This window comes from Myotis yumanensis, unplaced genomic scaffold (assembly GCF_028538775.1).
Source record: "Myotis yumanensis isolate MYYU_CA2020_CCGP unplaced genomic scaffold, mMyoYum1.0.hap1 SCAF_5, whole genome shotgun sequence".
NCBI classification, from domain to species: Eukaryota; Metazoa; Chordata; class Mammalia; order Chiroptera; family Vespertilionidae; genus Myotis; species Myotis yumanensis.
Window position 1 is genome coordinate 761,547 of NW_027223756.1, and position 13,452 is coordinate 774,998.

Below are 13,452 nucleotides of genomic sequence, written 5' to 3' on the forward strand. Positions count from 1 at the left end.
CCTGGCCCACGGCGCCCTGCCGCCCACGCGTGTCCCTTGGGCCTCTGACTACCCGCGCGCACAGCTCTGGGCAGCTCAGGCCGCGGGGGGCGTGCGGGGAGCGCCCTGGCTCACAGCGGGGCCTGGCGCTTCCCCGCCTGCAGCCTCCAGAAGGCCCCTGCGAGGTCGGCACCTCTCCCTCCCCTTTCAAACCGCGGACTGAGACGTGGGTGAAGCCGCACGGGGCCGCCTGGGCCGCCAGCTGCAGAGGCCGAGATAAGTCGTGGGGGACTCTCCAGCGGGCGCAGGGGATGCCCCGCCTATCTTATCAGGGAGTCCCAGGCGCAGGGAAGACCCCACCCATCGTGGACACCGCTGGCCAGTCCGTCTGATGAGTCTGGGACTTGGCACCTCTGCCTCCTTCCTGGGTGACATGGGAGCAGGCGGCCGGAGGGGGCGGGTGCGGGGCGGTGGCCACTGGGCCTCCTGCCTGTAGGCTCTCGGGCGCCTGTGCTGCTGCCCAGCCCCCTACTCCTCCCCCCCACACACCCACCGGCTCCCACCCCACCTGCTGGACACCCAGACACAGGGCCCACCAAGACTTGCAGCCTCTGCTGCACTCAGCCCGCCCCTCCTGCTAGGCCCCGCCCATGTGGTGACCCCGACCTCCAGGCTCCCAGAGGGCGGGCAGCACCCAGACCCGCTCCCCCAGCTCTGCAGCCGCGTGTCCCATGAGGGAGAGGACAGGAGGCGCCTCCAGGTCCCAGCTCCTCCCGCCCGCGGAGCTTTGCATGTGTGACCACCCACGGAGGGTGGGGCTGGCACAGAGGAGGCCGCGCGTGCCCTGGCCGCAGGGGGCACAGGGCAGGGCATTTGGTGGTGAGGTGAGCTCCTCATCCTGTCCTGCTTGGAGCTGGGACGCTGCCCCCCAATTCCCAGACTTGGCACCGTGGGCCCCTTCCACCTCGCGCCCGGCATCCATCAGCACCGGCCCTGCCGGGACAGAGGCCACGAGACTCATAGCAAACCCAGGGGTTTATGTATAAATAACGCGGCTGGTGGCCCCGGCATCCCAGGCCCCCACGGGGAGCACTCCGGGGTGAGGGCTGGCCAGGGCTCGTGGCTGAGGGATGTGCAGCAGCGCCCAAGAGGACCAGAGCCAGGCCCAGCCGAGACCCGCCCACAGCCCGAGCCGATGCTGTCGCCTGCAGCCGCCCAGCCTGGGACCCGCCGTCAGGGCGGCCACGCAGCCCCTGAGGGCATGGCCAGCTGCACCGGCAGGTCCTTGGGCTCCTGGACAGGCGCAGGCGCCCTCTGCCACGGGCCGGGCAGGAGGCTCTGGGAGGGGTGGGCCTTTGGCGGAGGGTCGGGGGCGAGGAGACCTGCCCTTTCCCAGCGGCCAGACCACCCGACCCTACGGCTCCTCCAAGGGGATCAGCATCCTCTTCTCCGTGTTGCGGCTCCTCCGGTCCCCGCCCCCCGCGCCGGGGAGGGCGCCGGGCCCCGGGGCCTCCTGGGTGGCCTGCTGCGTGTAGTGCTGGTAGGCGGGCGAGAAGTTGTGGATGGCATCACGCACAATGTCCTGCGGGCTCATGGTCTCCTTGAGGCCACTGGAGATGCTCTGCATGGGCGCCGGGGGTGCTGGGGGCAGCGCACAGGGGGGCTGGGTCTCCCTGGGCCCATCTCCCCTCGAACCCCAGCCGGGCATAGCCTGTCCTGCCTCCGGGGGCTGCCCGGCCAGACCCCACGAGGTTGCAGGTGGGGGACGCCTTGGGTGGCCAGAGCAGCCACAGGCCACTGCTGCCCGAATGGGCCATTTTCCAGGGACACCAGCACCAACCAACCCCGTCCGGCTGTCCAGGGGCCTGGGGCCCAAAGTCAGGTCCAGCCGTCTCTGTGTCAGTCAGACGGCCTGCCCTGGCCCCCCGCTTCCTGCCCGTCTTCCCTGCACCAGGTGCAGACGCGGCTCCTGCCCCGCCCCTTGCCCTGTCCTCCTGCCCCGCCCCTTGCCCTGTCCTCCTGCCCATCGAGTGAACATTCACGTGTGGGGACCCGGATGGAGACACGGTGCGGAGGGCACCCGGGGAGGGCGGGAGGGCCACACCCAGGCCATGCCCCAGCTGAGCCCTCCGGGAGCTCCCCCCTCACCCGCTGGCAGGGCCGCCTACCTGGCGAGCTGTCCTTCTTCTCCGAGTACACCTGGCAGGTGAAGGCATAGCGCAGGGCGACGGAGGCGAAGAGCATCTCCACGCAGATGATGAAGTTCTGGTAGCCGGCGGCCAGCGTGCCGGCCCCCACCCTGCTCCCGTCCGTGCCCTGGACCTCAGGGATGACCCCGCACCTCTCCAGGATGGCCAGCAGCACCCCTGGGGCGGGGACAGCCACTCAGGCAGCCACCTGGACAGGAGGCTGGGCCGGAGCTGTCCCGGCCAAGAACCCCACTGCCGCCTGCCGCGGGGGCTGAGGGGAGACCGAGCTTCAGAGGGGCTCCAACGCCGGGGTCTTGGCACAGAAAACATCCAAGATGCCCCCGCCACCCAGTCCTGCGCCCACACACACACACACACACACACCACATGCACATGTGTGACAGCCGTCCTCCGCTGCCAAGTGGGCCAGGGATGCCCGCAGCCCGGCCCAGGGCTGGCGGGGACAGGCGGGCCCACCCCTCCCACAAGCAGCCCAGTACCCAGGCTGCAGGGCCCCAGCGGACAGGGCTGGGACGGCCTACCCAACAGCTGGGCGGGGGGCTGGGCGGGGGGGTGCGGGGGGACCAGCTCTGGGCTCGGCAGCCCACCCACCCTGCCAGAAGGAGAGGAAGATGACGGCCTTGATGGTGAGGAACTTGAGGACGGGCTCGAAGGGCTGCAGGAGCTCCCTGGTGGCGACGTAGAAGAGGAACAGGGCGTAGAGGGCCAGGCTGACGGAGGCGTTGTAGACGAGGGTGACGTACAGGTAGCCGCTGTGGATGCTGCGGGCAGGGCAGGGGCCGGTCAGGGCCACAGCTCCAGCAATGACCGGGCCTGCACCCTCCCTCCAAAGGTGCGGGGGCACCAGGGGGTGGAGCTGGGGGGCGGGCGGGGGCCTGGCAGGGAGTCCCGACCCAGCCGTGAGGATGTGGCCCTTCTCCTGCCCCTCCCCCACCCGCCCGTGCACTGCCTTGTAGGTGTGCCTGTGTGTGCACGTGTGCACGTGTGTGTGCTGTCACACAAGTGCATGTGGTGTGTGTGTGTGTGTGTGTGTGTGTGTGTGGACCTTGGCCCGGGTGCCTGGAATCCAGCCCTTGCTCTCCCTCGGGTGGGCTGGCTGCTGCCTGGGCCTTGGGCCAGAGCTCCTGAGGGCTCACCTGGGACAGCACTTTCCCAAGAGGAGGGGCCTGTCCCCAGGTGCTGAGCCCCCCCGCGGAGCCCTGCCCACCTCCCCCATGCCCGGCCGGCCCACCCTCCTGCCAGCCTTACTTGAAGTCCCCATCGTGGTATTTGCCAACCGCCTGCAGGACAATGGTGACCAGGGCCATGACCGGCTTCACGACGCAGAACTGCAGCGTGGCCTGGGAGTGGGCGAGGGGCGGGGGAACGTGGGAGGGGCACACGGGCAGCAGGGGTGAGGGGTGCGTGTGGGAGGGGCACACAGGCAGCAGGGGTGAGGGGTGCGTGTGGGAGGGCTAGGGCGGGGGGGGGGGGGGCAGGGCCCCTCACCTGCTTGCAGAAGCGCAGGAAGCCGATGGAGTAGGCCGTGCCCCGCAGGCAGCAGGTGCTGTACAGGCAGCTGGACCTGGGGTGCGAGTCCCTGAGGCCTGGCCCGGAGGACAGGGCCCTGCCCACAGCCCAGGGGAGGGGGGGGGCTCGGGGAGGCGCTTACTGGATGGGCTTTCCCCGAATCTCAGCCATGATGGCGCTCTCCCCACCGAGGTACTGGAAGCAGAGGCTGAGGAAGCTGTAAATGACGAAGGCTGCGGAGCCGGCGGGCGGGCGCAGTGAGCCTGGGCGTCCAGCGGCACCGCCTACAGGAAGTCTCCCCGACCCCCCTGCTGAACCCATTTCTCAGGACACGCCGAGGCTCAGGTCGCCTAGCAGGACCCTCCCCCCACGGGGCTCCCAGCTCAGCTCTGGGACCGGCCCCGCCCCTGGGGGCCACAGGGCTGGTGGCTCTGATGCCCACCACCCGGGAGAGCCCCATTTCCCTCTGGGCTCTGGGCAGCCCGGCTGCCGCCCCCACACCCGCCCGGCCCCCCTCCCCCCCCAACCCGCGCACGGCTGGTCCTAGCTGTCGGGCAGCCCCCACCGGAGGGCCCTGCGGGGAGCCTGGCCAGCCTCACCTTCGTAGCAGTCGCGCAGCGAGTCCAGGTAGACGTAGTGCTGCTGGCTCCCCAGGAGCAGGAGGCTGAGCCAGGAGTCGAAGGAGTAGACGGGCACCACGAGCAGCAGGCGGATGATGTACCGCTGCTCGCTGGGCACCGTGTAGGCGCGCAGGTGCAGGTAGATCTGGGGGGGGAGAGCGGCGTGGGGCGTCCGCACCCTGTGGGGTCACTCACCCACCGGAGGTGCATGTGTTCACTCATTCACTCACTCACTCATTTATTCACTTATTCATTCACTCACTCATTCACTCTTTTATTCACTCACTCACTCACTCACTCATTTATTCACTTATTCCCTCACTCATTCATTCACTCATTCACTCACTCACTCATTCACTTATTCATTTACTCATTCATTCACTCACTCACTCACTCACTCACTTATTCATCTGAGGAGACCCTGCAAGGGGCAGTCCCAGGCCCGTGGGCACAGACATTCCAGAAGGCAGTCTGGCATTTCGACGGGGACATGAGAAGGGCTGGTACCCTTTGGCCCCCCTCTGGTAGAGGAGAGGAAGAAGGGCTTGACTGGTGTGGCACAGTGGTTGTTGACCTATGAACCGGGAGGTCAGGGCACAGGCCGAGGTTGTTGGCTCCATCCCCAGGGTGGGGCGTGCAGGAGGCAGCCGATCGATGATTCTCTCCCTGATCATCACTGATGTTTCTGTCTCCCTCTCCCGCTCCCTTCCTGAAATCAATAAAAACATATTTTAAAAAGCCATGAAGGATGCTTGTCCCGGCTGCGCACCGTGAAGACCACGCAGGGCGGTGGCAGCCACGCACCAGGGTGCCACCCGGCCAGGAAAATGGGACGCCCTGGCAGGACAGGGCACAGACATGTCAGGTGACGGGCCAAGCAGCACCCGAGTGTATTGGAAACGCACCGTCAAGGTGGAGGAGAGAAGCGCTGTCTCCCCCTGGACAGCAGGAAGCAGGGGTGACAACAGCTCGTCTGCAAACCCTTCTAGGTTTTTCTATGGGAACATAAAAAGGCGACAGGCCCTGGCCCGTGTGGCTCAGTGGATAGAGCATCAGCCTGCGGACCAAAGGGTCCCAGGTTCGATTCCGGTCAAGGGCACGTACCTTGGTTGCAGGCTCCTCCCCTGCCCGGGCCCTGGTCAGGGTGCGTGCAGGAGGCAACCCATCGATGTGTTTCTCTCACATGGATGTTTCTGTCTTTTCCTCTCTCCCTTAAAATCTATGGAAAAATATCCTCAGGTGAGAAAAAAAGGGACAGGGCCTTTCAGAGGAAGAGGCCCGGGGAGCTGGCGCCGGCTGCGCACTCTGACGGCTCCCAGGAGGAGGCGCCGTGAGCAGAGGGAGAGGGCGTGGCGGGGCAGGCTGCACAGAGGGAGTGGCCCTGCAGAGGCCTGTGTGCCAGCTTCCCGGGGCAGCTCGAGGGCAGGCGGGGGCAGGTGGTGCCGGCACCGGCGCCTTATCAGCCGCTCACTCCCTCGCTGGCCAGTGGGCAGGCCCGGCGTGACCAGCCCTTCAGAGGCCTGACCTCTGCTCCGGGAGCCGACACCGCCTGGCTGCGTGGCCTTGGCCAGCCGCTGCCCTCGCCAGCCTGGTCCTTGTCTCTAAAGCGAGGGCTTGTGCTCCTGTCTGTCCCGCGGGGCTCCGGGTGGCAGAGGCCTGGCAGCGGGGGCGGGCAGGGGCGGCGGGGGCCGAGGGTGGGGCCCCCGGGAGCACAGACACACACACAGCTGGTCCCCAAGTTACAGAAGGTCCAGGTTAGAAGACGGGGAAACCAAGGCTCAGCCTGCAGCCGGGACTGGGACGGCCGACCCGGGCTCTGGGCTGCTGCCTCCACCATCCCGCCACCATCCCGCCACCCGGCAGTGAGGCGTGGCTTCATGCAAATCAGACGTGCCACCCGCCTGCCCGTCTTCCTGTCCAGCTGCAGCTTCTGCCCCCACAGGCAGTCCTCCCTGAGGGCTCCACAAGAAGGGACCCCCCTCCCGCCCCTCCGCTCCCCGGGGTCTGCCTGGCCCCCTCACACGCTGTGTCTGCTCTACGTCTGGTTATGTGAGGCCACGGAGCAGGCGACTCGCCGAGAGGGGTACCCCCTTCCCGGCCTGCCAGTCTCCTGCTGCCCTGCACCAGCCCCTTGTCAACCCAGTCCCCACGCCTGTGCCAGCTGAAGCATCCCGAAGGGCAGTGCTGCTCGCAGCTCCCGCTCAGCAGCCGTCCATGGCTCCCCAGCACCCCCTGCCGAAGGCTGCTCCACCCAGGTGGCCCTCTCCCTGGCTGCCACCAGCTCCTACCTCCCAACTTTGCTCCCACGCCTCACAGGGGCAGACGTGTCCTCTGGGCTGGGCACACTGCTCTGTCCCCTGCTTCCCTCATGAGGAGTCTGAGGGACTCCTGTGGCCCCCGCTGGGTTCGTGGGAGCAGCCCTGTGCCTTGCGGGGCAGCCACGCCTCTGGAGGATGCGGGACCTTCCCCTGCGGCTAGGGGAGCCTGGGAAAGACCCTGCCCTCTCAGCCTCAGCCTTCTCCTCTGTGAAATGGGACGATACTGCTGACCTCAGTGAGCAGGGCTGGTGAGCAGGGGTGACGGGCCCTCTGCCCTCTACCTGGCAGACCTCATCTTCAGGCCCAGCTCCCCTGGCCCGTGCCCCCTCCCTGCCTGTGCCCTGGCTTGCTGCCACCTCGGAGAGCCCCGGGCACGGCTCCTCCATCTCTCCGGCCTCTGATGGCATCACCAAGGCCACGGCTTGAGGTCCCACCATCCCAGCAGGGCCAGGCTGAGCTGTGGCCACATCTCACCATGAGCTGTGTCCCGAGGGAGATGCGGAGGGAGGCTTACCTGGTGGCAGGTGAGCAGCAGGGCGGTCCACACGAAAACGCCCGAGATGCCGCGGGCCAGCGCACTGGTGAGGAACAGCTGGGGGGCGGCCTGAGAGCTGTTCCCCACGGGGTCCATCTGCAGCCCCGAGGGCTCCGTGGGCATGGCCGGCGGGGGGCTGGGCGGCAGCCAGGTTGCTGACACCTGGGAGGCACCGGCCGCCCCCAGGAGTCCTGAGGTGTCAGCCATCTGCAGGGCCGGGAGGACACGGGAGGAGAGAGCAAAGTGTCTGGAAGCAGCGCAGGGGCAGGGCCAGAGGGGAGGGCAGGCGCCCCCTCCAGGCAGCCCACACACGCTGGCGTGGGCCCATCGCTCCAGGGGAGCCTGGAGGACAGCCCTGCCCCCTTTCCCCGCAGCCCCGAGCGCCCTGTGCACAGGGACGCAGCTCCAAGGCCCACGGCTCCGAGGCCCGGCCTGGGCGCCTCCGTCCCGGGCTCAGCCACCTGGGCGCAGACGCCAGCCTCCTGCCTGTGACCTGGGCCGTCCCCCCTCTGCGTCCGGGCTTGTGGGGAGCCCGCTTTTTAGGGGCCAAAGTTGTCTGGGAAAGTCCCGGAGTCCCAGTGGCCCGGCCTGCCAGGCTGGAGTCCGGGAGCAGGTGGCTGGAGGGGGCCAGCCCAGCCCCCACGGGCTCCCTGGGACGCTCGGGGCCCCGCTTGGTCACTCACTGGCCTCCACGCCTGCTTCAGCCACTGCTCACCTGCTGGGGCCCGGGCACCCCCTCCTCCCGCGCTCGCTCGGGGCTGTCCGGGCTTCCCCTCCTTCCGGCCTCGCAGGCCCAGACCCACCTCCCGGCAGGAAGCTCCGGGCCCAGCCCTGCGAGGCCCGGCCTCCGGGGAAGCCGGCTGGTCATTTGTGTGGCCACGTGGCCCCCACCGGTGGCCCCACTGGGGGTGGGGCGAGGCCGCTGCTGGGGCGGGGCCAGCGCAGGGGCGGGGCCGCCCACCTGCCTCCACCTGCGCTCACGGGGGCGGGGCCAAGGACGGGGGCGGGGCCGCCCACCTGCCTCCACCTGCGCTCACGGGGGCGGGGCCGAGGACGGGGAGGAGCGCAGGGCGGCCCCGCCCCCGGCGGACACCGGATCCATCGGGCTTTGCTCAGCGGCAGCTGGCTCGCCCGAACCCGCCAGCCGCCAGGTGCGCTCACCTGCCCGCGCCAGCTGGCCAGGCGGCTGCTCCGGCCGGAGGTGGGGGACCGGGAGGGCCTGCGGGGGGTCCGGGTGGCGGAGCTGGGCTGGCGGCTCCGGCAGGGCAGACCCCACGCGGGGCGGGGACGGGAGCTCTGGGAGGAGACGGCGGTGACGCTTGCACAAATTCGCGGCGCATTCAGTGCCTTGGAAACTGGTGAAATGTGTTCCGGGAATCTCACCTCAGTTTAAAGCCCTTCCCCAGGGGGCGCCCTGGAAACGCTTCTGGGTTTGGGGGGCAGGGAGTGACAGCCGAGGCACTGGGCTCCGCCTGGGCACCAGCCCCCCACAAAGGTGCCAGCTCAGCCCCTGGGGGCGGCCTGGTCGGGGGGGGGGGGGGAGGGCCTCGGCTGGTCTTGGCCCCGCTCTGGTGACAGTGGCCTGTGCGTCCTGGGTGCCGGGAGGTGTCTGCTCTGTGGGGTCTGGGACCTCCCGCGCCCTGGGCACTAGGGGGCGCGCCCACAGTGCTGGGGCTGCTGGGTCCCTTTTAGAGGTGGGAACGGGCCCAGGGAGGCTCATCGCTGTTCCCAAGAACACAGGAAGGCCCAGGGTGAGGCCGCCAACCCTGGAATGCACCCCCTGCTCTCCCACTCACAGCCCCCCCGGGAGCCCCCGCCAGGACACGCCAGCCCCTCCCCACCCCGCGGGGCCTCCTCCAGCCCCGCCGCACCCTCTGCACCAGCGTCCCCCGCGGCCTCCGGTCCCACGTCTCAGTGTCACCAGCTCGCCGCCTGCCGTCCCTCCCGCGCTCCCGGGACCGTGCCCACGGCCCACAGCGTGTGCAGGGAGCCAGCGTCCCGGGTGGGCTCCCACGAACCCAGCGGGGGGCGCTGTGGGCTCCCTCCTCCAGCCAAAGCGAGTTCCTCCTGGCGCCAAAGGGGCCACCCTGACCCGCACCCGCCCGGGGCGCCCTGTCCCCGCCCCAGGGACCCGCACGAGTTGGCCGGCTGCGCAGACCGGGGCTCAGGGGCCTCGAAGGGCGAAGACTCAGGCATCAGGACAGGGGCAGAGGCCAGCGACTAGTGGGAGCGAGGGGATTTTTAAAATCTATTTATTTTTACTTATTTTTTTAGGGGGCGAGGGGATTTTGATATCAGACTGAGCTGGTTTATGGTTCCTGAGTGTCCCTGGTTCCCGGGAAGGTCCTTCCGCTTAAGGCCACCCCTGATGGTGGAGGTCAGACCCAGTGTCACTCTGGGCTGTTCTCACAGCTGTCCTCCCTGGCACATTCTTGTTTAGCCACCTCCTCCAGGAAGGCCCCCAGAGAGCCCTGGCTCTGAAGCTGCCCCCCTCCAGAGCTTCTTGTACACCTTGGGCAATGGCTTTGCCTCACGGGGCAGCTTTGGCTTCGGCTTGGCCCTTCCTGCCAGCATGGAGCCCCTTTCATGAACCTGGGGCTCCGCTCAGCCACCTCACAGCCCATGCTGCTCTGGGCCTCTGCTTTCTCATCTGTTGAGGTGAGTCTGGGGCCACCTGCCCCTCCCTGGGATGGAGCATGCAGGCCTCTGCCATCACTGGGGGCCTGGGACACGCCCCCTTGCTGTGCCCTGAGCTCAGGGGAAGGTGGCGACGCTGTGGGAGGGTGAGGCGACCCTCCTTGGGGAGGGGGAGGGGCCCGGCTGTGCCCAGCCCGTGCACAATGAAATCGAGGGGCCAGCCCCACACCATGGCAGTGTTAGCTGAGCCGATGTCCAGGAGGCTGGGGGGCGGCCGGCTGCTCTGCACCCTGGGGCTCTCTGGCCGGGTGAGACCTTGGCCCTGGGCAGCTGGTATCACGGCCCACACCCACTCGGGAGGTGGCCGGCCGGCTGGGCCTGATTTTCCTGTCTGGGGCTGGACGCTGACCAAGCCTGTCACAGGATAGACCTGCCGGCCCAGATCCGGGCAGCCGGGGCCTCTGACCACTGTTTACTCTGAGCAGGTGGCCAGGCCCTGGCAGATCCCAGGGGCTGGGGGGGCGTGAGAAGCTGCCAGCCAGTCCCAGACCGACCTGCCTTTCCCCCAGTGACCTACTGCCGTGGCCCTCGAGGCCGGCACTGCACCTCCTTCCAGACCAGCGGCCGTCGGGGACATCTCCTCTCCGAGGGACAGGCCCCCCTTTCCCTGCCCCAGCCCCTTCCATAGCTGAGCTGCGCCCTGAGCCGGCAGAGACCAGGCGGGGGCCACGGTGCACGTGGGCGATGACCGACACCCTGCCTCCCCAGGCCTGCACGCCGGGTGCTCTGCTCTCCCCGGGCCTCCCCTGCTGGCGCCAGGCAGGGGCAGGACGCGTCGCTGAGCGTTTGTCCCGGCCACGCAAAGGCCATCGGCTCAGCTACCACCACCAGGGCGTGTGGCCGGGGCAACTGGACCAGGACTCAGTGTCGGCCAGGGGGCCAGGGGCTCAGTGCTCAGGCCTCTGTCATACCCGGGGGAACGGGAACAGAGGGGAGGGGCAGTTGCTGGACTCCGGGCCCCTGGCCTCCCAGCACTCCCTGCAGCACAGGGAAAGCCTGGAGCACAGCCCGGCCTGGACACCCACCAGCCTGGGGACCCCAAGCCACTCCTCCCTCCCTCTGGGCTTCAAGGGGGCGGGGACCTGGGTCCTCCCAGCACTCCTTCTGGGGTCCTTCTGGCGGTGGGGTGGGGGGGGGAGGATCGCCTCTTGGTCAGGACGCCCACTCCTCACCTGGGCCAGGGCACTGGCCAGAGCCCGGGGTCAGACTCGTGGGGGGACCCTGACCCACCAGTCACTGTGCCTGTGATGTGACCTTGGGCAGACCACAGGCGATGGGAACCCCCAGGTGCAGCAGGTCAGCCTGTCAGAGCAGGGGCTCAGGAGGCTCCTGTCACCTGTTCCTCTCGAAGGTGGTCACGGCCCAGCTGGTGTTGCTCAGTGGTGGCGTCGACCCCTACACCAGGAGGTCCCCGGTGGATGCAGCCAGCGCACAGGCCCGGGTTGTGGGCTTGCTCCCCAGTGTGGGGCGTGCAGGAGGCAGCCGATCCATGGTTATCTCTCATCGATGTTCCTCTCCCTCTCCTTTCCATTTGGGGAGATTATATATATATATAAATTTTTTAAAAATATATTTATTGATTTCAGGGAAGGAGAGGGAGAGAAACATCAATGATGAGAATCGTGGATCAGCTGCCTCCTGCATGCCCCTCACTGGGATGGAGCCCACAACCAGGCATGAGCCCTGACCGGGAATCCAACCATGACCTCCCGGTTCATAGGTCGACGCTCCACCACTGAGCCCCGCCGGCCGGCCCATTTTGATATTTATAACATCATTCACAGGCCATACACAATTATCAACTTAAAAATTAGCCAGTTATATTTGGTCAATCATTTTTCTTGTCCCTGAGCCCCGTGGCCCGCGCTTCCCACTGAGCAGCCCGCCCGGTGCGCCCCTGCACTGTCGCTGCCGAGGAGCCCGGGGGAGCGGGAGGCAGGGCCGAGGCACAGGCACAGGCATGGTCTCCCTGTGAGCCCGGCAGTGAGAGGTCTAGGGGGTCCCCCTGCCGGAGCACAGGGCCCAGCTGTTCCCAAATCCCCAACAGGAGGGGCCAGGAGGGTCTATTTCCTGAGGCTGCTGCTCCCATGACAACTGGCCTCAACCAACAGGAACACGTGCTCTCCCCGTTCTGGGGCCAGAATCTGAAATCAGGGCGTCTGGGGCTGTGCTCCCTCGGAGGCTCCAGGGGAGGGTCCTTCCTGCCTCCTCAGCTTCTGGGGGCTCCTGCCACATCCCTTCAATCCCTCCAGTTTCACGTGTCTCCGCCCCCTTACCCATGTGCTCACTTCCGGCCCATCACCTGTCCCGCCCCCTGTTCAGGTGCTCACTTCCGGCCGATGACAGGGCCCCGCCCCTTGTTCACCAATTAGGCCAAACATTTAACTAACTCACCCCTACTCCTTGGCAGGGCCAGAGCAGACAATTTCTGGGCCTTCTGTGGCCAGTGGGCCGGATGTCCCCCACTCCTGCTCGAAAATCAATAAAAACATAAAAACGAAAAAAAGCTGGTCACAGCTGCCGACGCCGGAGGACTGAGGCCCAGCTGGCTCGTTCCGCCAGGTGTCCTGCCGGCCGGGCACGTCGTGGGTGGGCTCCTCTCCCTTTCCAGGCCAAGGGACTGACCAGCCCAGCAACCCCATCGACCCCCGACTTCGTTCCCTCCTCCTGTCCTTTCTGTCCTGCCCCTGCCCGGCCGCGTCCCTCCCAGGCCTGTTGCTTGGCCTCCAGGGAGAACCTGCGCGCCCTGGGCCGGCTTGTACCTGCCCCTCAGGTGAGTTTGCTGCAGTCCTGGGCGCGCACCTGGGGCCTCGGATGCTCTGGTTACCAGCGGGCACCCTGGCTCCTTCAGGGACACGGCCTCTGGGGTGAAGCGGTGTGACTCTCAGAACTGCAAATGTGGGAGTTTTCCTCCAGGAGCCCCCACCCCATCGGGCTGCCTGGACACCACACCCTCCCGTGTGCACACACACACATGCACAAATGTGAATGCACCCCCCACATACACACACAGCTCACTTCCTTTGTGGCTCCCTGGGCCACTGGGGCAGGGCTCCTCCCTGAGAAGGTGTGAGGGTGCTGGGCCCACCTGGAGGCCCCGCCCTCTGCTGTCCTCACAGCAGCAGGGTGGGCCCCGGGGAAGCTCTGGCCTGTTCTGACCCAGACAACTCTCCACTGCTGGCCAGCCCTCCCTGCCCAGGTGCACCTGGGCCACACCCCCCAGGCCCCGCCCACTCTGGGACCAGTCCTCCCCAGCCACCATCCTGTGGGGGGCACACGTTGGCCGTAGACCCCAACATCTCAGTGTGGGCTGTGTCTGGATCACTGACCAGGTGTGGCTTTGGGTGGCTGCTCCTCTGGCCTCCCTGCCAACCGGGAGGGAGTAGGAGTAGGAGTTTGTGGGTGAGGGTCTGAGGCACTTTATAGGGTGAAGTGGGACAGTCCCCCCCCCCCCCCTTTCACATGTCTGTTTCCCTTCTTCCCTCCGAGTGTTCTGCCCTCTGCCCGGGAGCCTGAAGGTGTCTTGGGACAGCCCCTCCCACTGGTTGAAGGAGTGCCCACCTGCGGGCAGGTGGCGGGGGGTG

The 13,452-nt window shown here is 67.5% G+C and overlaps 1 protein-coding gene across 1 annotated transcript; it reads right to left on the reverse strand.

Annotated features, from left to right (window-relative positions):
• Positions 1 to 996: 996 nt before the first annotated feature.
• Positions 997 to 8,016, reverse strand: TMEM184A (transmembrane protein 184A). Its single transcript, XM_070417049.1, has 9 exons — positions 7,887 to 8,016; positions 7,151 to 7,378; positions 4,298 to 4,463; positions 3,841 to 3,931; positions 3,678 to 3,753; positions 3,438 to 3,529; positions 2,781 to 2,950; positions 2,148 to 2,345; positions 997 to 1,620 (listed from the first exon to the last, which is right to left on the reverse strand). Exons 2-9 carry the CDS (start codon positions 7,376 to 7,378, stop codon positions 1,394 to 1,396), a joined length of 1,248 nt encoding a protein of 415 aa, XP_070273150.1. The 5' UTR covers positions 7,887 to 8,016; the 3' UTR covers positions 997 to 1,393.
• Positions 8,017 to 13,452: the final 5,436 nt, after the last annotated feature.

Excerpts from the sequence above, each read along its gene's own strand:
- TMEM184A (XM_070417049.1), bottom strand. The coding sequence starts at position 7,378 with ATGGCTGACACCTCAGGACTCCTGGGGGCGGCCGGTGCCTCCCAGGTG. Across the intron at positions 4,464-7,150 it reads TGCTGCTCACCTGCCACCAG|ATCTACCTGCACCTGCGCGC; the intron begins GTAAGCCTCCCT and ends CTCCCCCCCCAG. Across the intron at positions 2,346-2,780 it reads CTTCCTCTCCTTCTGGCAGG|GGGTGCTGCTGGCCATCCTG; the intron begins GTGGGTGGGCTG and ends TCCCCGCCCCAG.